The following is a 27,947-nucleotide window of genomic DNA, read 5'->3' as shown; positions in this document are numbered from 1 at the left end:
ATACAAACGTACGCGTAACATTGCTCATTGTAAATTTTCCTTCGAACGATCCAGCCACCCTCCAGCCATTTCTATCATGCATGCCACGTAGACGTTTCAATACTATACGATCAATCCGCGAACCGGAATCGCGAACAATTTTCTTAGAGTAATCGAGGTGTCTTTGCAAGCTAGAAAATTCAAATTAATAATTCATAGCGTAAAAACTATGGCTTCTGAAATTATGCAAATTGTTATGAATTTCATCATCGCTTGATAGGACTTGTTAAGTCGACAATGTGATCTCAGCGTCGAAGATTATGATTTAACGCGTTACTGCGCAGAATATGTGTTATTAATATTTAAAGCAGCGATCGTATTTAACCGCGCAGCTGGCTCCTCCAATTATCTTTCATCGATTTATTTCTGCATGTAAAGTAACGTTTCCGATCACGACGGGATAGGATTCGAACGACGCCGTTAAATACAGGTGCTAGAGACGGCAATTTTGAAATTTTGTCCAACTCGCAAGTGCAAGATAGTTGCATGCGCTCTTGAATGGGATGTGTGAACGCGCCTTAATATTTCGTGCCCAGCTGAACAGGTTTCTCGACCGGTAAGGTAGGCCGCCATCAAGTTTAACGAGTTTTCAAGTTGTGTTTAAAGAAATTGGTGACCAATTACGTCTACGTAGGTGCTGTCTTCGTTATACCGCGCATTTTTAATATTTTATTTTTTCTTCTTTCTTATACTCGACTTCCTCTTGTTCCCCGGCTCTTTCTTACCCGTGATTTTATATTTTCCAGCGATATTACGTTGCGTGTAAAATTATAGTTAAGATTAGCTAACCAAAGACGCCAAACTGCTCCCTCATATTAATACGTTCAACTATTCGAACATTCACGTTCCACCTTACGATTTACGAGTGCAGCTGCACGAGGTTGGATTGGCAACAGTGGCCATTTCATTTCTCTTTAGTGCTTCTACATCAGAAGCCCGAGCAACGCTTTGAATTTCTATTTAGACCCGAAACGGGGCCAGAAAATATTTATATACCCTGTGTAAGTGTCGGGCGTGAATGCATTTTTCGCCCGGTGAAAATATCGGCAGCGAGAACTGCAGAGAGCTGCAACGTAATTTTGCAGTCAGGTGATACTGCAGGAAACCGCCAGATGGCAAAGAGGACTTCTTCCGTGTCCTTTTCACGCGATCCTGCCTTTCTCTCAGATATTTTACAGATCAATATACTTACAATTTATTTTTTTATTCACCAACTCTTATAATTTAATACTAAAATTGTGTAAAACACAATTACTTACCAGTAAGGCTATATAAGAACTATCTCCTTGTGTCTTTTGTTTGCTATGCATTCGACTTAGAAGATGAAATATACTCTTATTATTCCGGGGTAGTAACCAATACAAATCGAACTTTAAGTGAAGCTACAAGTAGTGTTTAAATTAGAAAAGTCTCAGCTTAAGAGAGAGAATTACTTTACGAAAATTTTTATTGGGTATTGGTAGAAATGTTTTCTTAGTTTAGCTTTGTTCAGTTATCGTAAATAACCGCTCTTCGTTTCTATCCCTTACATAAGTTTAAGCAATTTAGATAAAATTGCAGTATTCTGATAAAACTGGCGGAACGTAATTGTTCTTCGTAATCTATCACACATACATCGATGTGTCTTGTTCTCATGTTTTCCATTTTTATATTTTCAAATAATTTTTTCTGCCTGATGCAAAGTGTTGCGCTCTGCTTCAATGCACCGCCCAGTACGCCATTATCATCTACCGCCGCGAGTGCCTCTATATCACAGGTTGATCCCCAAGAGTTTCGATCCGTGCGAATAACGACGACGAGAATCGCGCTTATCTGAAATTCTGACGCTCGTTCATGATCGAATATTCATCCCTGGTCTCCCTGGGGAGGGGCGGAGGAAGAAGGTATAAGAAAGCAAAAGAGAAGGAAACGAGCCGCGGAGCACAGTAGGGTTAGGGAGGAGGGAAGAAAGAAAGACCAACCAAAATGAGAGTCCAAGCAGTGCGTTGAACCATGCTGGAGGAGACCAGAAGAGTCAAAGCCACCAGAGCGATGAAGAATGGATGCTGGTTTAGCAAGAGTGCAGATTTGCTCGAGTTGGGTGCAATGGCCCCTTTGCTTTCGTGTCCATCTTCTCGTTGCTATAGCTACGCCCTCTAATACCTCCTTCTACTTTCGAATTCCGCTTCTTCATTTTGGTTTTGTTTGAAATCCATAAGGAGAATGTCCATCATACATTCGGGTTACGCGCGCGATCATATTCTCCGATACGTAGTCAGATTTATTGTTGCTAATCTTTGGCTTCGAGAACATTAATGAATCTTTCGTTGCACCTGAAACAAAAAGGCGCATGATCCCTATTCGAAGCAATAAAAATAACATCGAAATAGGATTTTCAAAACTTCTCTTTCTGTACGTCAAGCTCGTTAATATTTATATCTATTTTATCGTTGTCTTTTCGAAATGAACATCGAATACAAGCGTTCGGTGCAATGAAACACAGATAGACATAGTTTGAATGTAACCAGGCTGGGAAAAAACTTGTAATAATCATGAAGCCATCAGGTAACTGTCGTCAGTAGCTACAGAGTGTCCGGTTCTGTGAGAACAACCTTGGTCATTAAATAAACCCCTTTTAGTGGTTGCCTGGTTATCTTCAATGGCGTTTTAAAAGGGGCATTTAGGCCCATTTTGGCTACCCACACAGCCCCTGACACCCTTCCCCTTCTTCTGTATTATGGTGGCTCTCTTCACGCCCCCACCATATTCGACACGCGTCCTACCATGCTATAAGCTTAAAGGCCCTGACTTTTACGATTCTGTTCAAGTGGTCATAAAACCGGAGTTTATTGCCGTCATGATTTTCAAGCAAACGGGCTGCCACCTGTCGGAGTCCCACAAAAGCGAAAACTGCAAGTCTCTTCATCAGGGTCTCTATCAAGCCGAGTATTATTTGACGATTGTCTCCATGAATCGGAATACTTGCTCGATATACTAATAAACATAACGCACGAGGTACATGTATGCTCGAGTGCAAATAGATTCCACACAGCAATTTATAGCGTTGCGTACAGATTTCTGTTAAACAATCTTCTTAGATTATACGTTCCACTCGATCGGAGTAAGCTCAAAGGCATTACCACTTATTCCTAAAACTGGTATTTGCTATTTTATCGAGTTGTGTAAAAATTTTACAGTCGGCATTTTAAGTTTCTATTTAACAATGTTACGATATGTCATACGCATACGGTATGCAACCAATAGGGACAATAGACCGCGAAGGTGATCACGAACAAAGAGCGATATCATCTTAAAGCGTAATAAAAAGTGACAAATGATGTGTTGTAACAATAACGTGTGTTCAAAGGCAACGTTTGAATAATTATTCGTAAACGATGTTGTTCCGTGAGGCGTGAAGCGCTTATAAACCCTTTTTCCGAAGCACGCTCGAAGTAGGTGGGTTATATCCTAAACATTCATAATGGCGAAAGTGAACGAGCAAATAGTCCGGTCCGGCCCCTGAGAGCAGCTTATGATGGGCATTACTCGGCTCGTTACGGAATAATTTACGAGGTGCGAACCGCGGGGGCGATAATCCAGCGACATTTACATCCCAATAAACATTCCCGATACTGGTGCGGCGCGCGCCACGGCGCTTGCTTGCCCGCTTGCCTCACGAGGCCCACTTTTACGGCGTTTTAATTGTACGGCTGTAGTCTAATTGGTCCGTAAAACGCCGAAGTATCTCGTAAAAGACGTTTATGATAACATTCCTGTCGTTCGTACTGGCAATCGCGTCGTCATCGAACGCCTTGGACAGGCTCTGTGCAACATCGGACCGGTTGTGTCTGAATCGAAGGCACGAAACTTGTTTTCCGCGTACGAAACGTTTGCTTTCTGTATATGCGTTTATATCTACTCCTTCTTTTTCTACCGCTTGTCGATCAAACGATCGCATGTAAGAGTCAATTCGCGAGACCGCTTTCGCCAATAACGATAATCGCAAGGTGCCTCGTTGATGTTGGTCGTTTGAACGTCTGAATGGATCTGGCAGCGTTAGTTCCCCATGAAACTCAGAGGTGGCGGTGCACGTATCCCCACGAGCGGGGCCGTCGAGCGCGGAGCAAAGAGGAGAGGAGAGGAAAGGTTGCGTGACGCGCGTGTGGCGTGCAGCTTTCGCTCTACCGCACGGCGGTCGACGTGTCTGTATCCGCGGCTGCTCGCGCGTTACCACTTGGTGGGGGTAACGCGGGGCGGCGCCTAGCCGGTCATGGGCGTCGTTCCAACTTGGAACTACTTTCACATGGCGTAGGAATTTTCGTGCTGTGCTGGCGCGGTACTTGTGACGAATTCAATTCTGATTGGTCCTTAAGCATAACCTCCTCCCTTGGCACCCTGTTTTCTTCCCCCCTCTGCTCCCGGTGGTCGCCGCGGCCTCGTACTTCTCGTCTCCCTCTTAGCTGCCGTAATTCCGCGTCTTACTCTTTCTCGCTCCCTCTTCGTTTCTCTTTCCCTTTCTCTGTTTCTTCACCGCATCTTGAACCTTACTCTAACGCGCGTGGTCTTGCCTCTTTTCGTTTTTCCCCGTCTCTTCCAGTCTTCTATTCGAACGATTCTTTTTCTATCCCTCGATCGTTCCCGACCTTCTTAGGTTAGTCTCGAACGTCTTATCTACAGTAGTGTTTCGAATGCGAGAGGCGCTGCACGTTTCGAAGCGGCGATCACGAATTTAATCTCGCGGCACGTCGTTGAGTTGCTCGAGCGCTCGACAGGGGGCGCTGTGGAGTGTCCAATCGAGAGAAAGAAAGAGCGAGTGTTCTGTCGAAGAGCATAGAAGAGGCGAGACGAATCGCGCCGCGGCGTCGAGAGGTGGAGCGAGATGGAATGAGAGGGCGAGAGAGCTAGCGTGGAGGGGGCGTCGTATGCGGGGGAGGGGAAGAAGAGCGACGACGGAGCAAGCGAGAGAAGTCGGTTATCGTATTGGAGAGGGGGACGACCCGTGAAAGACAAGGAGGAAAAGCAGCGGTGCGCGGTCCTCGTCGGCACATAGTACACCGTGGAAGAGTGTGCGCGCGAGAGCGAGAAGGAGCGGTCAGAAAGGAGAGAGCGAGGAGGAAAGTCGGTGGTGGAAGCAGGAGAAGCTGATGGTGAAACAGAGAGGCGAAAGGAGGCGAACGAGCGAGCAAGAGACAGAGGACGGTACAGAGTGGCGGTACACGGGGCGCGAGAAAAGCGGTAGTGTGCCGTGGACCACCGCACTGGCATACCGTGGTTCGTTACGATCCCCTTCGTACGTCGCTTCGTACTGAACCTCTCACAGTCATCAGCGAAGTCACATTTCGACTAGTGCTAGTGTGCAGTGCGGACAGAGTCAGCGGTTGCTTTGGTCCCTTTAAAGCATCGACCGACTTTCCGATACGGGGCCCCGGGCCTGACCGATCACAAATCATACATACATTTTGAAACGATAGAGAGAAAGAGGGAGGTGTTCGCGAGGGAGAGATCGTCGCGTGCCGGCCGACCGAACCGTCGACGGGCGCGCACGCGGTACAGATCCACACAGGCAGTTTTATAGCCCGTCTTATTACCCCGGTTTATTGCGTCGTAACGATTTAACGATCATCGCCTGTTTTCCACCGCCTAGACCGCCGGTTTATACTCTTGCCAGTAGCTGTAACCATAACAAACCCATAAAAGTCAGCCCCCGCCGCTGCCATGAGTCCCATTCTAAATTACAATCCCACGGCCTACTGACATTGACACTCTGGGTGCAAGCCGCCGCTCTATACCTACCTACCTACCGATGACTTTTATGACCTCTTAAAAGCGGTTTAATGCCCATTTGCTCGTCCCTCGTCGACTCTGTCACCTGTCGCCGCTCGCGTCAAACAGCGTATCGGTTCACGAGACGCGAGGCGTCTGCCACTCGCCTTTTGGCGCCAATCAGCTGAACACGGAACAGAAAACAGTAATCGTCTCCCGTGGAACGATCGGACCTAACCCGAAATAAATCGGGTCGGAGCATGGACTAGTATCGGTCGACTAGCCGCGTGTGCTCGACGCCTTTATTCGAAGCAACGAACAGTTCTCTACGGAGGTGGTTGCTTCCTTTGTACGCTTTGGTTATCCTCGAGTGCCGGTGTTTCAGTGCAAGTGATTCAAAATACCCGGGATAATGAACTCGTATTTTGAGCAGACTGCGGGTGGCTTCTACGGAAGCCACCACCATCAGGCAGGGGCTGCCAGTCAGCATCACGATCCAGCTACAGCAGCTGCCTATCGAAGTTTCCCTCTTGGCCTGGGAATGTCACCTTACGCATCCACGCAACATCATCATCACACCTCGTCTTCGTTGGGAATACATCCTGGCGGTGGTACCAACACGAGGCCACCGCAGGACTCGCCGTACGACGCGAGCGTCGCTACGGCTTGCAAGCTCTATTCAACGACACCCGAGGCGACTGGTCACACCACGTCCTCTTACTCGACCACAACAACGAAAGATTGCAAGCAACAGGATCAAGCAGCGGCTCATCAGAATGGTTACGCCGCCGTGATGGCAGCCGCGGCTGTCAAGGACGTTTGGCAGTCAGCGACCTCGGGGGCTAACAGCCAGAGCAATTCGGTCGTACGTCCTTCCGCGTGTACCCCAGAAGGCACGAGGGTTGGTAGCTATGGTGGTCTCGTAGGCGGTGATCCGGCATCGAGTCCTGGTAACAACAGTTCCTCGAGGTCCCTCACGTCGTCCTGGAACACCTGCAGTCTGAACTCGTCCGCGAGCCAACCGGTTGCCACGCAACTACATCAGCAAGCCACCGCGAACCATACCTTCTACCCCTGGATGGCTATAGCAGGTGAGTTTACATTCATAAGATCGTTCTCTCTCTCTGGAACGGTCTCTCTGTCTTTGTCGCGCAACGATTATCATAACAGCCGTGATGAAATATAGAAGCGACACGAGTGCTTAGGGGAGAGAGCACCAGTCGGTAGAGTAAGGCCACGTGGTCGGGAAAGGCGTGGTGGATCGAGTTTACTCGGGCTGTCTTCGGTCAGACTAAATCGTGTTCAATGTTTCACGGTCAACGCTCGAATTACGTGAAAGATGCACGTTGATCGAATTTTTTGTTTCTCCCATCGTGTACTTTGCATATTCGTTTCAAATTCCACTATATTTAACGAGAGATCGATGGGGATTTAACGGGGAAACTCGATGTTTCGCCTCCGCGTTCGCGGAGGGATCGAAACAAATCATTCCCTCCGCTGGTTCCACTCTGAAAAATGGAAGACACGTTGTATACAATCGTCGAATGTAAGGTCGAAACTGGTCGTAGTAATTTTTTTTTGGCTGACTCTATTTGTGCGTCGATTGAAATACGACGTATCCGTCATGAAGCGTAGCCGAGATAACGGATTTATAGTCTCCGGTGGACTAAAAATATTCCGTTGCCTTCTGCGCGAATGAATGCACTGCGTGCGTGTCCGCCTGCCTGCCTGCCGGGGGTTGTTAATAACTAACCCGCTCGTGTGAAAGCGACGTGCAAAGTGACACCTCGAGTTATCATTAATATGCGCACGTGACTCTGTATACTTCTTTTGAGCGCCGCGTTTGCCAGCCGTCGTTGAAAAATAACATGGTCTCTATTTTAAAATCGAGAGGAACCGTCTTGCTAAAAGAACCTCTTCCTACTTCTTAGCTTTATGTTACGAAGTTAGGCGACTAATACGTGGGACGTTCAAAGTAGAAAGACATTTGTTGCTCGTTACTTATGTCCGTTTAAAATTCTTCTAGTTTAAAAAGGAGGGCGCCAGAGCCTCGTTGTCGATCGAACGATTCGGTTTCACATATCCAAAGTTTATGTCCTTACGTTGTAAACGTCAAATCGTGGAAAATCGGTCGTGGAGCGCGATAAAGTTACGTCTGGTGGATAGGTAGAATGGAGTCAAGTGCGTGTAAAATCGTTGGGTACGTCGAGTATAATGGGGAAGCCCTCGTCCAATTGGGGTTCAAGTGCCTTCCTCGTCGTACTCACCCCTCCGGAACCCCGAATTCCGGTAGTCAGCTGTTTCTAGCGATGTCTTTGTCCCTCCCGGTGAAGAGGATCCCTAGTAGCCTCTCGCTTTGTCGTAGGTAGATATATAATCACTGGGACTTCTCTCAAGTTCTTTCTCGCTTTTCGATCGCCGTCTCTTTTCTACCAACTCCGCTGGATCCTTAGACTCTTCGTCTTGGTTCCTCGATCCTTTTTCTGCCTGGTCCCGTTTCGCTCGCTCCCGCGAGCTTCTTTCTCTAGCCTCCTTCTCGCGCCCTACAGTCCGGTTTGAGGCCCGCCTATATTTTTTCTTCCTGCTCGACCACGCGAGGTCCTCTCCCTTTATGCATACAAGGGTGTAGGGATTATTTTATGAGCTTTCGTGACGTAGGCGCGTGCTTATTCAAAGACAAGAAGAAACGGGATTTTATTGAACGAACCTTTATTCTTTACGTCTTCTATAAATACTAAATCCCATCGCCGAGAGAGAATTTAATATTCAGAAGGCGCGGTGTTCTTGTCTCGTTTAACACTACTTCTGGATGCCCGCGTTTCGATCGGGCAAAAAGATCCCATATTCCTTAATCAACTTCTTTGGTCTTTCATTCAGCATCTGAAACAGATTTACAATCAATGAACAGGCTAGTTGGATCGAGGGGAAAGTGGTTTTGCATTTCCCTGGTGTTTGCCAGAGAAACGGAAGATATAATCGTTTCGATTATGAGTTGCAAATCGTGTCGACGATGCGGCGGAATGCGGCGATCGTAGGAGGAATCGTAGGAACGGGAAAAGGCAATTGATCGGCTTGCGCTCTCGTGGAACAGGTTCTATGTGCTTCGCGGATCGAAAGTCGTTGACTCATTTCGCACTCGCGCCGGCAAGTGCTCTTCAGTGTTGCTAGTACAAGCGATACACGCGCGTAGGAAAATTTATTGATACAGGATTATGGATTATTTCATCGTAGATTAAAGTCTGCGGGTAAATATAGAGCCATCAACGTGTATACCGGCATTCGTTGCACTGGCCTATAATAAATAATTTGGTTTTATCGTCATGCACGCGGAGAACCAATCCGTCGAGACACTGTTACTACTACCAGCGCGTGTATAGCTTGCACCGTAAAAACACGAGGTCGGTACAGATGATAAACAACGATTTATAATGTTTAGAGCGAGAAAAAGTTCACCGTCCTCGTACCTCGATAAAATGTATACTTCGCTTACTCATACGATACTCCAATCTTATACTTCTGAAAGCTGTGATTACCAAAAACAGACTCGTTTATTTATGGATACGTACGATCTGGAAAATATATTCCAATGGTTTTTAAACTTCAATCGACGTATAAATAATCCATTTCTATATGTTACGCTAGTTTGAAATCCTACATATTCCTAACGTAATCGTTTTAATCGTGGGAGAACTTCGTTCCGTCTCGGATTATTCCGGTATGCGAATTTGTTTTTAATCGTTATCGGAAATAATAAACGCCACGCTGTATCTATAATATGATTTATTACACTTGTAACAGTATTTACGTTAACGTCTTTGCTAAGTGTGCAATAAGTGATTGCGGTAGCGATTATGCCGCCCAAATCGCACAAATCAGCGAGCGATAGACACGGTATCATTAAGTTCGTTTTATTGCAGATCGGTGTTACGGGAACACGATCTCGAGACACATTAACGGGCGAATACGCATGCGTACGAGCACGATCGTCGAAGAAACTTGATTACGCGGAATGCATTTGTATCATTGCTGTGATAAACATCAAAGAGAACACGCGGTTGAAATTCATTGTGATTTATGACGGCAGCGTAGCGTCGGTATCGCCACCGTTTTCAGATGTAAATGTCTCCTCCGTTAATGTTCGGTAATGAAGTAATATAATGCCATCGAGAGTGTAATGAATCGTTATAGATACGCGCAGTTTTATTTGAATAGACATTTATTTAGATAACATCGACGGGTTGCCAACGCGCGTACACCACGACTGTCCCGCGGATGATCGAGCGGTTGGTTAGTTTTATCGAATTCCTTCCCGTACTAGCGGGTAATTTTCAAGACGCATCGTCCGGTTCACAAAAGGCTTTTATGCCGTGCCGTATCACTTTCGGGGCTGTTTTCAAACGCGAGCGAAATTTATGGCCCCTCATTGAAGGGTCCGCTGCGTCTATGGGGTAATTAGAGGGCGTGAAGACGGAGCTTCGAATACTATCTCTACACCCCGTGGTTCATTTATTCCTGCGAAAGTACCTCGTTTCCCCGTGGCTTTCCTCAGAATGTTAATTCTTGTTTCGCGTTAACCTGTCTCACAACGTTGAGAAAAAAGCGACGTTCAATCGCTTAAAGAACTCGACCCTATTCTGTCGCGAAATTTACCTATTGGGAGGATTTTGTTACACCTAAATTGAGCCCCATCAATCGATCACAAAACTGTGTTAGCAAAGAAATTGATCGTGAATGTTAAATGAAAAGAATCGTTTAGTAATTCAAGACTACTCCGCGTTTGATACTTTCTCCGCAGCTAACAAAGTCCCTAAATTGATTAGAAAAATGCGAAGTACGTGTTGGAATTTTAACGACCCAGGCGTGTTTTCTTGTTCCTTTTTTGATTTACGTGCGTCGATATCGCATCGTTACGGCGATCTTTATTGGGCGGCTCGTCTAGCCCCGGCGCTGTGTACGAAAGGATAGAGCTAACAAACCTTGAACTCTTGTTCCGAAGCGGCGGAGGTTCCCGCGTAAAAGCCACGTGGTCTCTCCCGCCACTCTCTCGAGTTGGAAACGAGTATGGTGCTACTCCACGATACGACGGTTGCCAGTAGGTGTTACGTACCTCGGGGAGCAACCTCGTTCAATATAAACCAGCTAGGAACAACGCTGTAACCGTAACGTTGACGTTTACGACGACGAAATCGTGGCTCGGCTCGTTTACCCCTCCTCCTTATGTGCCTCCACGCTTACCGCTATCGTCGCTGCGAGGGCTCGTCGGTAATACAGAGCACATATCTTCGTGTGTATCGACCAAGATCGTTCCGCGTCCCTCCTTCGTGTGTGGTAGGAATGTTTCGCTGGAACAGAACACGGGCAAGTTCATTGTACAAATCATTTATGGGCTGGCGTTTTTTTACTGATTCGTTTCACGCGAGCTTCTAATTACCAGCAACCGTCTACAGGGATTGTCTCGTAAATTATACATTTACGCATTTTTTTCGCCACGATTTCCGCCCTCGTTTCCCCCCTCGTCGTCCATTATTCCGATCGGTTTCGTTACACGATGAGATTCTGAAAAATATTTATCGATCAATCGTGCGGCTCGTAGCACGCACCCGAAGGTGTACTTCGGCGCTTTGGAGGCATACCTTAATGGCTGACGAACATGGCCGAGTGTACTTTCTATCTTGATGTCCGATCCCAGTTTCTGACCGTGCTGTTTTCGTTGCGTAATCCCCACGACGTTTTTACGAACCATTTAAGGCGCCAATTTACAATCGGAAAATTGAAAAGATTGGTTCGTGGCGGAGTTGCGTTGAATATAGGCGTGCGTGTTGCACGCCCGTGACCAAGTGGTTCAGCCTCTACTACCTATAGAGGTGTACGAGTGAGTCTCGAAGTGTGTGCGTGTATGAGCGCGCGTGTGTCAGTGCGCGAACACCACCGCACCACGACCTAAAGAGGCAACCCAAGTAGGTAGGTGCGTTCATCGTGCATGAAGGATCCACAGACCCTTTCCATGTGTTGCTCCGTTGGCCCGGATGGAGGATGACGTACGAGCCTCTCCGTATGACTTACTACGCCCTTTTCCCTTCTCCACGCCCGCCGCTTCTGCGTACTGTTCGCTCGAAAAACATTCGGGCCTCGAAAAGTTATGTGCCCCATCACATTTGATCGGTCTTCCTGCTACTTACGCACCGAATTCCTCGAATACTATACGAAACGTCTTCCGTCATCTGTTTTGCGAGACGCTGTGAATTGTTTTCTTTTCTTTGGAAGTTGATCGACATAATGCATGCTGCTGACGAAACGTTAGGGTCACAAAATGTGCGGTACCCGCTTTTTAACGCGTTTGCCACCACCTGTTACGTACGCGTTTATACACCGGTTCCCACGAGTGACCATTCTCGCATATACACCACACCGATGGTGTTTTATTTCATAACAAAATTCTTGTATAGACAGTCTTTAGTTGGAAATGTTATGATGTGGCGAACAAGATCGTAATCAATAAAAATTAGACCCGTGGCTCAAATTGGTTATGGAAAAGGGTGACATTCATTTTGATGACTAGTACTACCAGTTTTTATGTTACCAGAACAGTCGATCACTCCGATATAAAGGGAAATGTTCTAGATAAGTAGTTCGATATTTCTAATGGTACATATTTGAAAAAATTATGGCCTTATTACGCACCATTTTGTCAATTGATTTTCAATTTATGCTCGTTAACGGGGACAAGGAGGACGTATTGTTGTAAAAAGTGGTGTATCCAGGCCGACACAGTGAGATAAATTGCTGAAGAACCGTGTCATTAAAACTAATTGTAAAGATCGATCAAAATGTATCGGGATATTTGCAATTTGCATAAACCCCGCCGCATAATTTCACCGCAACCGAGTATCGTCAATCAATTTTTATACTTTCGATGCGTTATAACGCGAAAACCTTGAAGGTACTAATCACGGGTGTTGGGGATTCACCGCATGAAAGTGTAATTTCTGATCGGCGGAATCACTTACATCCTGTCTCACGTTTTTCTGCCAACAACTCGACCGCCACTCGTAAACACGAGTAATGTTATTTCACGCTATTGGCAAACGGCAGAGCAATGTTAAGAGTGCGTTTTACGTGTGCAAAATAATTGTAATAAACATTCGACACGATCTACTGCCAGTTGCAGCTGAACATTGCTTCGTGGCTATCGTAACACATAAAAATCCGTTTACATTGGTTATTGCATATGCTTGAAAGGCGGCAAACTGTTCAATAATCGTGTTTACAGGAAGATGCAAATGGGCATCGAGTACACTGTAATATAACGCCGTAAAACCTCCATTCAACGAACAGAATTCATCGATCCCATATTAGTACATCAACGAATTAAATGCTGTTACATGCATTCATTTTTATCTTTCGGATTGCGATTGTTACGCTCCGAGCTTTAAATTACCGAGTACTCGGTATATCATCAAGTCCTTCGAAGTGGAGATTTTGAAGAAACGTTTCCACGCGAACGAGAGCACGAGGATGATGAACGATTACAAGATAAACGAAGCGATATTAGCGCGGCGATGTTGCGCCGGTATCTCGTGCTAAAATCGAAAAGATGATACTCGTTACACGTGTTTCTCGGTCGTAAGCGACGATGGAGTCCGAGAGTGACGAGGTCCGTGTCTTTATCGAGACGTGGTCCACCAGTGGTAAACAATAGGAATGGTTTATTCGTGCCTACGAGCTGTGAGAGAAGGAAAAGAAACCGTGGAACGTGAGTCGGCGCGTAACGCGCGCGAGCAAGCGAGGCATAGGCGGTGATCGCACGTTCGGCCGGCAGCGTACCGGCTGCCTGCCTATCAGGGTTCTCAATTTGATGGACGAGCTGTTCGCATGTACGAGCGCCGCGCTAGCTCGCCTTTATACACCCGGCAACGGGCCGTACGCTATCTCGCTGTTTTGCAAATTTCATGCGGGAGGAGTTATCGCCCTCGCGGCCAGGATTAATCCTCTCGCTGTGTACCGTTGTCGTTAGCGGCAATTTATCAATTACGCCTCGGCGTTTCTGAGATTGTTTCCGAAAGCAGAGTGCGGCTTCCCCCTTGTCCGACGGGTAAATTGTCATCGACGGCCACCGCGGACACGAGTTCTGGCGGGGAAAATATGGCCACGAGGAAACGGGAGAAATCCCGTCGAAACGATAAACGAGGAATTAAATCAGGGAGGAAATCGGCTCGACCGGAGATTTCAAGGCTGCTGACAGCAGAAACGCCGCGCTTTTGATTGGTTCGGCTTCTTGCTCGGTCTATATAGTAGACTGCCATTTCGCTGCTCCGGGCTGAGATAATGCATACTTTGGATCGGCCGCGCTTCGTAGGCACGAAGAACGTGTTTAGGTGCTCGACGATCGGAACGACTACACCGGCAGACAAAGGATACGTATACCTATGGCCGCAAGGAAGGATGGGTACAAGGCAAAATAATTGAATCGAAAAGTGTTCCTGCTCACGTTTTTGCGGAATACTCGCCCGTGCTCGAAGATGAAGATGTACCTCGTATATATCGAGTATTCGTTCGCTGCTGAAAGCCTGGCCGTGGCATCGGGATAAAATGATCGCGAAAAAAAATGAATACCCCGGCCACGGACGTCGACGATTCTCGAGGATGTTTAACAGAATCGCCCGACACGCAGTATGTTTTTTAATTAGGCGCTCATTAAACCGTCGAGGAACACGTTCCACCGATCGTCTGTCCCACGATAAAACCAACAATCTACATCGGTTGGCTAAACGTTTCTTCTCTCCATTGATCTTCCATCGCGCTGTTACTTAGGGATTCGACGCGATGCCCCGTCGTCTACGTGGAACTCGTTGAAATCGATGATCGGCGGCGCATCGGGCGGCTGTATCGCACCGTTTCCATCAACCGGCCACGAGAAAAGAATATGTCGCGCTGTCCGGAGAGAATATTCGATCCGTTTCTTCGCCTCCGCGCGGCCGTTCTTTGCCGCGTTCTAGCGCCATCTGCGCGACGTGCACTCGCCGCGATTGGCCCTGTATTCAATTAATACGCGTCGATGTAATCAGGGGCCCGTTGATACTGCAAATAGACTCGGACGTTCATAACTCACGCAACAGTTTTTGCGGCCGGAGACCTGCCTACAGCTCTCTACCGTCTGCCTGGATGGGCCGGCCATTACATACAGCACCTGCCACTCTGACTGCGACCCGGCCACAATGCTCTTACGCTACCGGCCTCTTGTCTTCTTCATTCCAGTCAGGTCTCAACGATTCCAAGGGGCACGACCGTAAGAAAGTTATGAATATCGAGCATCGGCTAATTGCCAGTGACACCGATACACTTTTATAAGCTCCGATGAGAACTGGGCGTCAAAATCGCGAAATTCATTTGTATACATAGGTAGCAGAACTAAGGAATTAGAACAATTAATTCTCAAGGAAGGAACTTAAGTTTGTCGGGTCCGAGGGACGCCATTTTCCTCCAGATCGTTACCCATTACTCATCGAATTGTTTTCATATTTGCCCAAGACAACGGTACGCCCGCGATTAATATTTATTTGCCCGCGACCGTGTTCGGCCCGTTTCCTTTCTCGTTTTTTACTTCATTCGGTCGATTTCACGCGCAAAAGTTGTTATGCGTCGAGCGGCATAAGTCACCGCGCGCGGCTTTATGCGAGAACTAAATCGAAACGTTTGCGTACCCATTTATTTCGTAGCTATTGACCGCCGACGCGGGTGGGAAAGGACGACGGGCATAACTCATCCACCTGAAACCCCTTGACCTTTTAAAATAATCGCTCGATCGTCGCTGCGCGGCCTCGCCGCGGAACGAAAATTTCTTAATTTTACCGCCTCTTTCCCGTCGTACGCGTCCGATGATGTACGATTCGATCTCACATTTTTTAAACGGTCGTACATAAACGGTTCTCGGGGCCGCGGCTCTCGCCCTCCGCGCCTAACCGCGCACAACCGTTATTACCTGCCGGCCATGTTAATCGCGTTGTTCGGACGTTAATAGAGAGACACGCATTCGACGATCGGCTGTCGTTTCGTTCGTCCGCCATGAATATTCGCGACGAGCGCGTTTTCATTGGCCCCGGGGACACCGCGAGAAAAAGGAACGGAGCGTCGGGACGCATGAGAAATCGCCCCGGCCGATCGACGAAATTTAATTAATTTTCTCGGAGCGCCACCGAATTCCAGATGCATGAATCACGCTCATCGACACTGCACTCATGCTCAATGAATACTTTATACACGGCGTATGGCGCCGTCGGCGGGGGTGGGGGGTGGTGACGGAGGAGGGGTCGGAGGGAGGGGAGTTCTAATCTTGGCGTCCTTTTTGTGCCACTAAAAACGTACGACGATCATTCGTCCGTGGCGAAATTACGCATTCGTCACGTGCGCGCGCGAGTCTACGCGTTTGTTTTATCGGTATGCGTAGACTGCGTGCATCGGTGGCCGAGCAAGACGGAGAAAGAGCACCGACAACATTATCCCGCGATTAAGAGTCTCGGTTAAGAACCGTATAACTCAGCGACATTACGCGGTAACCGTTCGACGAATATCAACGCAATACATCGTGTACGGGCGTGTTTCTCTCTCATAACCGCGCGTGTATTCGTGCGGGCGGCCGCGCGCGTTGCACGAGATCGCGACGCGTGGAAAAGTTATGACGTATTACCTTCGCGACGTATTTATTAAACGGCGGGAAACGATATTAGGCCGGCGTGAACGGACATTATGAGGTTAGGTACGGACAAGCGTTTGTTGTGCACCATTAGCTCGAGAAATTTACGGCTACTGTAACCGGTGTCGCTCTCGGCGCGGCCACGATTTTTCTCCCTCTCTCGCTCGCTCCTCCACGCCCCACCTTTTCCGTATTCCCCTCCACGATCGTCTCTCTCTCTCCCACAACCTTCCCCCCCTCTCTCTCTTTCTCTCGCCGATACTTTTCCACGCCGATTCGTTCCACATTGTAGTCCCGTTTTCCTGCTCGTAACGCGGCGATAAGCGCGAATCGTTCGGCCAGACCTTGAAGATTTTGTAACAAGAAGGCGCATGCAGACGAGATCGTGGCGTCGGTAATTCCACGTAACACCGTAATAATAGCTGTGTGCCATCAGGGGACGTGCGTGCCTTTTCGGAGCTTGCTCTCGCGCCTTTGTTCCGCGATCGGGGAATCCAGATTTCGACGAATCTCGAATTTCGGAAGGGAATCGCGATGGTGCAGCAAATTGCATAGTCGAGCAAGTTTTACTCGTCGTTTATTTTTAATATATTGTGGTGGTAGATTGGAATGAAACGAGGGGAGGGAGGGTGGATGCCGTAGAATTGGAATGATCGGTACACATTACTACATCGTAATAATAGCTCCGCGTCTACGAACGCGCGTGCTTTTTCCGAGCATGTGCTCCAAACATTTGTTCAGCGATCTCTTAAACTCTATTTCGACGAGCACGAGGTTCGACGATCGTTGGAAAGTGTAACGCGCTCGCGATGCAAATCGCGGAAAGAATCGATCAAACGAGTGGGCTCGATTTCCTTTTGCCCAGAGAGAGAGAGAGAGGAGGGGAGCTATATATGGGTTAATTGGACCGTAGCCCAAGGCTCGGATCGTCCGAGAGGCCCTCAAAGTCATTTTTGGAGGCCCTTACACGACTTTAATTTCCAATAAAAAATACTCCATATCCTCGTTAGGTAGTAACTTATTAAAACGCTTTTCGTAGAACGAATCACAATGTACTTCTGTGGAATGTTTATCTACGAAATCGTAGACGCTAGTTGCTCGAGGTTGAAGTCTATATTTTCTCCAGGATCGTAGCTAGGAGGCTCGGAGACGGGAGGATTTTTAGAATTTTCTTTATTAATATTTCCATTCGATACTAGCCTAAATAAACGAGTTTACATTAGTTATTTATTTGTACAAGCACATATTTAACATCGTTTAGGCGCGAAACGAGTAACAAACATACTTTTTGAAGATGTCATAACTCTTAGGGGGGAGGCGATTGCTCCTCCCTTGGATCCGCCTCTGCAATTTCTGACAAATAGTGTTTGATCAAGAACTGATACGACTACGGCAAACATTCGAGTATATATTACAGGTAGAAAACAGGTAGAATAGAATAGTGAACACGAATTTTATAGAATATCGAGATAATAAGAAATGTTTGTATATTGTATTTACAATCTACCTGTTGTCCCAAGGTAATAATACAAACGAATCGTCCGATTTTCTGACCCCTCGATTATGCGAACCAACCCTCGCCCCTATTTAGTCGGATCATCGAGGGTTGTACTCTTTTACTTGTCCATTCTGCACTTGGTACATAAACGAAAATTGTTATTGTGACAGTATTTTATTCAAGCAAAATTAACTCTATCATCCTACTGCATTTGCAATCAGTTTACGTTCTTCCCTTCTTCACTCAGCTTGGTATAATACTAATTAATTTTTCATATATGATTCTTCATCGTGATAACAAAAAGAGGTAAACGTGACAATACACCTTTAAATTGTATTTCTCCTTCGGAATGTTTGTACATCTGCTTTCCAAAATATCTTGGTAATTATGTTGCTATTCTAAATTCATTCCGAGTCGGTTTTCTCTTTCACGTTCTACTTGCGATCAGCGACGAACGTTTGCTTGACGGCAGGTACTACGGTATCGGCGCTTTGTCCGTCCAATGACGAAGAAGTCGCCTTGACCGGAAATCGTTGGTCAGAAACGTAATCGACAGTGTTTCTCGTTTTACGAGGCGAAGGTTCATTAGAACCGGCGAGATCTCGAGCGCGGCTGCGATTATTTTTCCACTCGGAGCAGGTTTTCTCTAGGAATGCACACACGCAGTCGGTTGTTTGATTTATGGCCGCGGTTAAAAGTAGTCTTGCATCTAACCGCGTATTATATATTGCGCGCAGCGAGCTTTACGCTGGAGAGCAGTCGCCGCGCGCACCGACATTATGACGTATTTACTTGTAACGTAAATCGAAACGCCGATGAAGAAATTCCGTTTCCGGAGACGAGCGAACACGGTCGATGCTTCTTCAGCGGTATTGTTAATTTCTTCGTTGATGGGACAGACTCGGAACGATTCCCGGCAATCCATTACGGGACGCCGGAACGTCCCATAATTCACGTGATCTATCGTTCGAACCGCGTGGAAAGGTTTTGAAAAATTCCAAAGTTCCGCGATGAAGAGATACTCGAATGTAACGTCTCAGGTGTTTAAAGATTCATACAATTATTTTCTTTGAAATAATTTATACGGTTACGTTAGTTCAATTTTTCTTGTATACAACTGAATACAAACGATTGTAAAGTGTAATATAAAACGAATAATATATATATTTAGGGGGAGGTGATTGCCCTCGTCGTTTCTCGTTTATATCCGCCCCTAAACGAGTGATAGTTTAGACATAGGCTTGAGTTTTACTGTTGTAACGAAGCCCTCGTTTCCAGGAAAGTATTTATTAAGTTTACGTTTCGAGGTATGAATAAAATATTACAAGTTTGAAAATAAACATGTCTGCACCTTAGTTAATTATCCGACGTTCGTATTAACGAAACAAGTATACTTAATATGACGGCATCACTTGCCTATTCTGCAATTTCGTGACTAGATGGGAACTAATGTTCATAACCTTACGTATTAACATCGGTTCGAGTATCAGAATTGTTCCGGGAACATAACCACAATAATACGGGCGCTCACGGAATTGCATTCATGAATTTTATTTGTGCGCCTGGGTTCGTAGACTTTGATATGTAGCATAAGAATAAGTATGTTTAATTAATTTATGGAAGTTCAGCTATCACTTTACTTATACTTGATTTTTTAATAAATATTTTTCTCGAAATGAGAGTTTCCTTAAAAATCAACAATGAATATTGAAGAAAAATCGACAGAAGATACGGAAATTTTTCGGCGAAATTAAAAAATTTCAAAGCATTCTAAAAAAATTATTTTTGGTTCCGTGGGTCAATTACAGTAATTTTTGGTAATTAGACATACCCTCGAAATCCTACTCACTTTCGAGAAAAAAATTCGAGAAGGTGTGAAATTTTTCGACAAAATTAAAAAATTTCAAATCGTTCTAAAAAAATTATTTTTAGCTAGAGGGGTCAATAACAATCATTTTTGGTAAATAGACATACCCTCGAAATCCTACTCACTTTCGAGAAAAAAATTCGAGAAGGTGTGAAATTTTTCGACAAAATTAAAAAATTTCAAATCGTTCTAAAAAAATTATTTTTAGCTAGAGGGGTCAATAACAATCATTTTTGGTGAATAGACATACCCTCGAAATCTTACTCACTTTCGAGAAAAAAATTCATGACCGAAAATATAATTTCTGACCAGAAATCGTTCCCTGAAATTTCATGCGAATCTTTAAAACGTCATAACTTCTGAACCGATTGGACGATTTTAATGTTTAAAAAAGCAAACTACGCGTACTTTGGTGGAGAATATGTACAAATCGTAAAAATATTCGAAAAGTTGGTCCTTGATCTCGTAGAGTGAGAAAACCCCCATAAATGTAGTCCAATTTTCAAACGACCATTACTCCTACAATAGTGCATATATTTCATTGAAATTTTGAGGGGAAGTAGAGTTCATAGATACCTACAAAAGAGTATGTGACAACTTTTCTGTACAACGTCGAACAAAATTACTAAAAATGAAAAACGAATTTTTAAGAAAAATCGACAGGGGCCTGTAGGTGCCTAAATTTTTCGACGAAAAAAAAAAATTTCAAATCGTTCTAAAAAAATTATATTTAGTTGCAGGGGTCCATTGCAATAATTTTTGGTGAATAGACATACCCCCAAAATCCTACCCACTTTTGAGAAAAAAATTCATTACCGAAAATATAATGTGTGGCCAGAAATGTTTCAGTAATTTTATTTTTTGTCTCACTTCCGCTTGTGTTCATTTCTGTAACCTGTTGTACTTTGAGATTAACTTTTACATTTTCGACATATTTTTGGACGAGGAAATACATACCTGCTTCTCGGTTATGCTATGAATTACAGCCTGTAGCGGTCGTCTACCTGAAAGCGTGCTCCTTTTTCGGAGTGTTATTGGATTTTATTGAATCGCTGAAAGTTCCAAGTTATCGTTTATAAGCAATTTTTAAATAATACGTTCTTGTCGAAGTTACCCTTTCACGATGTTACATGCCTGACTTTGGCGTCGGCAAGTTGAAAAATATTGCTCGGGGTTGCCTTGTAACGTAATATTATTATGGAAAACACGCTCGAAATGTATATTATTACTCTTATTACACGCAAGATAATAACAGGCTAGACTATATAAAATAACTCTTACCTTGAGAATTAAACTTTATACGACGTACCTCGAAAAATATGGTGTCCGTACGAGTTAGGGAGGTCAGCGTCAAGGGGTTAATCTGGTATTAATGCGAGTACAGTCACATGCAGCCTGATGGCGAAAAAGGGTCGACGAATTTAAGGGCTCATAAAAGTGGACAGGAAACGTCCAGTTAATGTAAACCACGTCGAAATAATTTATAGCTTTTCGTTGCAAATTTTGTTACGAAAATATACGACCTTCGGTTCAATTATTTGACCCAATTTTAAATTACAGTACTCTTACATGCTCTTATCCAACACCTGCTATATCTTATATTCGTTCGTTTTACACAGTAACGATTTAACGTTGTATACATTCGTTTTATTTGTTAACGTTTATCAGGGAGGGTAAATTTCCTAAGTATTTACGATTTAGAATAAAAACTTTCACGCGATAAATTAAGATCCCATCGGTTAGTCAGTGCGTTATTAACGCGACCTGGTTCAACATTTATTGCGTTGGGGACTGGGCGGGGGGAAAAAACGTGGCTCAAAAAGGGCCAGGAGAATAGACGCGAAAGTCTCGGACAGTGCCGTAATTTGCCTCGACCGGCAATAAAACTGGCAAACGGTCGCGCAGTCACGTTCGTCCTCCGATACGGACACTTTGCACAGAAGAGCGGCTCCGGGTACGAGGACTAAGCCCTCGTCGAGGCTTCCTGATACGCTCCAGCGTAGCACGAACCAATAAACAGGGCTTCTATAGCGCGGAGAGGAGCAGGGACCGTTAGCCTCTTTTTTTACGTGGAACAGTCATAAAACGTCCGGTCGAGCCGCGCGCGACAATGAACATAACTGTTACCTTTTACCTTCTTTAGACCCGCCACGAAACCCGGGGACCTGCTCTTCCGGGTTCTGGCGTCGACCGGCGTCGGGCCAGTCGGGCTCAATCCGTCGTCGATATCTCGTCTCGCCGGGCGCTTCCTCGAACGATCGCGACGCCGTAAATTCTACTTTGTCTCGGGCTAGATCTACCGCTCGTCGATTTTTATTACCGCGCGACAAATTCGGTGCATACGTTTCGACCCGATCCAGTTTGCCCGGGGAGGAGTGAACCAAAGTGGAAATATTCCGTGGAAGATGGCCACGTCAAGAGGAAGGAACGCGAGAATTCTCGAAATTCTGATATCGCGTTCCGAGTTTCTCCCGTTCTCGCAATAACGTGCGGCGTGTTCGAAGCGACTCGATCCCGTAGTCTCCCTCGCGCCTTGGCAAAAGGAAGATATCAAACGCGATCGTAATCAGAGGAGCGCGAGCGGGAGGAACGGCCGGAGGTGAATCGTACAAATTCGATACACTTTGAACGCTATTCTTGGACAGCATCAACGCAAACGCGTTCACGCCCCGCCCACGGGGATTTACGGAGGAAACTTGACGGCGTGCGAGAGTTTGCAGTTGGAAGCGTGCGGCGTTCGTCACATGCGCGACCCTGAGGAACGGGTTTCGCGAACGCCGTGGATCCGAATCACAGCGACGAAAAACGTCACCGGATCCTCGTTACGCGCGCTTATCGAGTCCATACTTATCGTTAGCCGTGTATGAGCTAAGCTAAAGGGATTTCTCGTGCGTCCTGCGAGTAACAATTTCCTCGAGTACGAACGGCCCTCCGGTTAGAAGAGGGAAACCAGTCCGGCTGGACGAGGAGAACGAAAATCCCTCTTGACGGATCGTGACATTCCCTCAACGAGAATCGCCACTTATTGATTAACCTTGCATCAGGTTTTGCTCGTTCAATTTCAGTAATAGCGTTTCGGTCGGTTTTCTCGTTGCGCGATTACACACACGGCCAAGCGAAAATTTCAGTCGCCTCGAGAACGTTTCCCGTCGGACGGCCATCGTCGATCCAACCACTGTCTTTAAGGGCTCGCCTGGCCACTTAGAAATAGTTGGTTCTTTCCGCTTTTTGCGTTTCCTCGTGCTATCGAGACACGAAGTACGCGTTCGTGAAATATTACATTGACGGCTGCATAAATTGACAAAGTTACGGAATATTCAGTACATCGACTCGCGGCGCTCGCGAGCATTTACTGAAATTATAGTTGCCGGTCTCCTCGCAACCACGTTTCTCGAGTCTGTTTCGTCTGCGATTCTTTGCACCTTCGAAACGTTTCATCTATATTCGGTCTACCATCTGGAATGTTGAAAAGACTCGAACGCATCGACTACCCCGAGTAGAGTATAAAATTAGCGAGGACCAGGTTATTAATATACTTTGTACAAATATACGTCTTAGTTGTGACTTTGTTTTATGACTTTATGTAATGTTGAACGATACTGTACAGAAACTCCGGCGTCGTTTATTGGTCCGTGCGGCTATTGGAGCTGCTCTGCTGTCGGGAGGTCGTTGCTACGATCGATTCCATCTGCAGATCCATCGGGACGGTTCCCGCGCGAGCTACTGAAATTCGTAACGAGTTTAATGGCGCGTTGGTCGGCTAGGACGCGTATCTCGGTGCACGCGCCCGTAGGATCGCCTTTGGCCGCTTTCGAGGCGGACGTCGGCGTTCCTGGACGAATATACGGCGGAGCAGCGGACATCGAGATTGGTATTCAGTCTGTCGATCGCTCATTACTTACTCTCCGTAACTAAAATTACACCTTTCGTCGGCGCGTCGTCTCCCACGTTCCCTCGGACGTTCGACTTGGCGTCTCTGCACGCGCGCACGCGGCGTTCGTGCCACGGAACACGCGCGCGTGCGTCTTCCTCCGCGAGTCGACGTCGTCGTCGTCGTCGTTGTCGATATCGTTACTGTGATAACAAGCACGTGGATCGACTGGTTAGTGTCCGGCGGCCGTTCCTCCTCCGGGTGAATGTAGTCCTCTGTCCGCGCCATTCGGCGTGGCTTGGCTCTCGGGCCAACAGCCTAGCAATTTATTCGTGAAACTCTGAAATTTGCGTGAAACGAAAGTGCCGGTTTCGATGGGACGCAGCGGCGTCGGCGGGACGCTCACAGAAATTCTTCGCGGTTTTCGTGTATCCCTGTGCCTTTTCGATTCAATATTTCTTCCTTCCTGGTTCTTGCCCCCATCGCTAACGCTTTTCTCTACGTTTTTGCTCCGTTTCCTCGAGAGGATTTCACCGGCGAATCCTTCTCGTTCGTCGTTGAATCGATTACAGAGTGTTATTTCCTCCGATGAAACGTTTATATTAATATAAAATGTGGGTAATGGTTATATAGAGCGATGTAATAAGTTTAGATTTAGGGGAGATAGCGCGGTAATAGCCTGAAGAGTTGCATTTTCGGGAATTTTTTTTCATATAATCAATTAAAGTACGTTAATTTATTGCTTATTACGGTTACTATATGCGCATTAAGGAGGGTGGAAAGTAATTTTTCAGTCCAGTTGATCGATCCGTTTCCGGTGTATTCATTAAAATATCCGCCCTGGCACAATCGTTGCTGCGACGTTGACAGACCTCAGACCGTACGGTTTATCTGATGTTAAGAACACAAAGATATTTAGAAATAAGAAGCTTACATCTGTTATTGCAAGCCAGGGATGTTTTAATTAAAGGCTCATTCATCACTCAGATAAATCAGTAGTAGAATTTATTCAATCTTTCTCTTACGACTTACGTTACTCATCACGTACAAACGTGATTTATACCACCGAACAAAAAGAAAAATTAAATAAATGTCATAGATAAAATATGGCTCGTGCGAAATGTACTGCATTATTAAATAGAAATAAGTTCTTCGTAGACTGATGGAGGATAGCGTTCGTAATTAGTAGAAGAAAAGTTGGTTAAGTCGTTAACATATTCTTCATTCTCTGTCTGAAAAGTAACAAGACGCATAAGTTCAGTGTATTGCTTTTAGATTTTCGTCATTTCACGCGCGAACTATCCCCGCAGGGATCGGTTTTCGGTATCAGTGCTAGTTCCACTCTCGACTATTTACCTTCGACAGTATTTGCCAGTAGATTCTTGGATCGGAGCACGACGGAAACTTTAGCACGGACCTAATACCTTCTAGGCTTCGTGGACCCGTAGCAAGAGCGATCGTATCTTGAAGAGAGACTTGAGGCGGCATGGTTTCCGTAAAAAATTTCCCGTGTAATGGGGGAGAACGGGGCGAAGCGCGGGAAAGTGAAAGAGAGACAGGGAGACCGCAAGGAAGGCGGCGAAATGTAAACCAGTTATATCGTGCACCCTTTGGTTAAACTGAAACCAAGTGGTTTTATAGCACCGATCCGTCTTGCCGTGCTATAACGAGTTCGTGACTCGACATAATACGATAACCCCCTAAATGTGTTGAACTTGTACAGAATCGCGCGGGTGCTCGCCGCGAGAGAGGCGGGAAAGAACGGGGTAATAAAGAGTGCGTGGCGGAAGACAGGACAAACTGCCGACAGTGGCTCTTCTTCATCGTAGAAGGAGAAATAGCGAGCGTAAATCGCGCGAACCTAAGAATCCGGACTCCGATCTTCGCAAAAACTAGGATTACTACCCCTTCCCTCGAACATTTCGCGGACCTTGAAAATCGCGGCAAGTAATTTGCAGCACTGCAAGACGCGACACCGAATCATGTTCAGTCGTCACGCTTCCGTTGGTTTCGACAGACGGTGCTATAATCTAGCTTCTCTGATAGCCCAAGCGTTTCTTAAATTTACAACTTCATTCTCGAGAAGATTTCTTGGCCTGAGAGCATCGCGCGAGTCGAACTCATCGAACGATGCGAATGAATCAAGCGGGAAAGTTACTGGAAGTTTCAGATAAAGATAAAATCTTGGCTCGAAAGCGAAGACGAACAATTTCTCCCACAAGAAGAATACCTTGATTCGTCAAATGAATTCTTCGGTTGAAATAAGACGAGAAGACTGCGAGGACGTAGCAGGACTTCCTGATCGATTTTCGAGGGTCCACCGGAGTCTTGAAATTCCGGACGAAATCGAGCGTGTTCGGGCCGTTCGAATCGATCGAGGATCCTCTTCCTGAAAAGCGCGCGCAGCGACTGTACGCGGCGATCCGGCGCTATCCGCCTCGATCTGAACGTAAGGAGCGATAAATTAATAGCCGATGATGACTATCTTAACGTATTATATTCGCACGAGACTATGGAAATTACTACAAGAAAAGGGAGGACGGGGAGTTAAAGTTAATGAAGAGTGTAGAGCGGAAGAGAGCGTGAATTAATAACGGTTGTTTTTCTTCGGCCGAATAAAAACGCAGGTTCGCTCGTATTTTCGCGTTTCGAGCAATAATTCCCTACCAAATCGCGTTTGGGACTTTGGTGATCGATCGTCGCGAATGAACGCAGATTACGCGAGCGATAAAAAGTTGAGCCCATTCCGTGCCCGGAACGCATTATAATTAAAACAAAGAAGAATTAAGTTACCGCGTTATCGCCGCGTTCGATCATCGGCATTAATAAACCGCTGTTATTATGATAATGCACGGCGTTGGATAGTATCTGTAGGTGTAGAATGTTTTGTAAAAAGTTTCTATACCCTTCTTATTGATTTTTATCTCCAGCTTTAATAACTCCTCTCCTATGGCTCGAGGCATTACTTTCCCGTGACATCTTGCGCGACGAGTAATGCAAAATAAATCATAAATTCTTGGTCGTGTTTCGAGTCTCTTTGCGAAGGAATTACAACCGTGTTTCTCTACACATTATAAGTTTGCTACACTCATTCTTCCGCACTTGTTACAAACGTTCCTCCTATTAGTCAGACCACGCTCTTTAGCTTCCATAATAATCATAATACGTTTAATCTGCAATCCAAAGAACTCTTCTTTTTGGATTAATTTGTCGAATAATCGCCTTCACCTAAATTTGTCTGGCACTCTGTGGTCAGAAGCGGATTTCGAACCACCATTGTGTCCTAGTTTCAACTTACACAAAAGACAAATATAATCGTTTTGACTCGAACATGGTTTACAGTGTTAACAGAGCAGAAGTTAAACGCTGCACTATAGTTGGGACAAAACTACTCGCTCAAGGCCAGTGATTGGTTATCCCCACCACGTTGTTCACGGTATACCCATCGTATCGCGTGCACGTTCACGCCCCCCGTCTTTCAAACGTACACCTAAACATACTTGGATAATACAAATTTCAAACAAAATATTTGTCGCGGTTTTCAAGAGCGAATCTACATATCCATTGATCCTGATGTTTTACTCTTGAACTACTCGACAAGTATTTTTTGTGAGGATGACAATCATCTCCGAACAGATGCATTGAGAACCACAATATCAACAAGCTTTTGTATCAAGTAAAAACGAAGAGCACTGCTCCGCGAGATTATTGAATAACGATGACTCGGCCTGGGGCCACGTCTGCCCGGGTTCTCGAGATTCTTCTCGATCGTGCCTTGGGAGAACTAAACTCGTTACTGTAAAAGAACGTCTTAGCCATACTCCCGATGACAATAATGACGATCATTACGATAACTGCGCGAACAATAATAACACGTTCGATCGCGGGAAGACGCTTTCTGCATAAGACATCTTCGGGGGGCTTTTACGCGCCCGGCCAGACAACGAGGTTTCAATTTCATCGATATCCGCGACTAATCGCGCGAAAACGCCGCTCCCCGCAATTTTTGTGTCGCGAAGTCTTTTCTGGGAATTCCTGATGCAACGATTCGCCATGCGGAAACTACGAGCGAGCAATTGTGGGAATTTTAAAGTCGTTCTTTTGTATTTCGTTAACATTTTACTCCCACCGACGTAGAAATCGTCCCAATTCGGGACAAGTTGTTTCTTAAGCGCCAACGGTGGATCGATTCGGGATTATTGAAGCGTGACAGTCGGAATCTGTTCGGGTGTAAATTTTC

At 45.9% G+C, this 27,947-nt stretch overlaps 1 protein-coding gene across 1 annotated transcript in view; it reads left to right on the top strand.

The window, feature by feature from the left end:
• The first annotated feature begins 6,193 nt into the window (after nucleotides 1-6,193).
• Ubx (ultrabithorax) overlaps nucleotides 6,194-27,947 on the top strand; it is a 108,109-nt gene continuing 86,355 nt past the window's right edge. Inside the window, exon 1 of the mRNA XM_076761916.1 lies at nucleotides 6,194-6,872. Coding sequence (XP_076618031.1) covers nucleotides 6,194-6,872 — 679 coding nt within the window. The remainder of the gene's footprint in view (nucleotides 6,873-27,947) is intronic.

This window comes from Colletes latitarsis, chromosome 3 (assembly GCF_051014445.1).
Source record: "Colletes latitarsis isolate SP2378_abdomen chromosome 3, iyColLati1, whole genome shotgun sequence".
In the NCBI taxonomy this organism is placed as follows: domain Eukaryota; kingdom Metazoa; phylum Arthropoda; class Insecta; order Hymenoptera; family Colletidae; genus Colletes; species Colletes latitarsis.
Note: the sequence above shows the minus strand (reverse complement) of the source record. Positions and strands in the feature narration are given on the sequence as shown.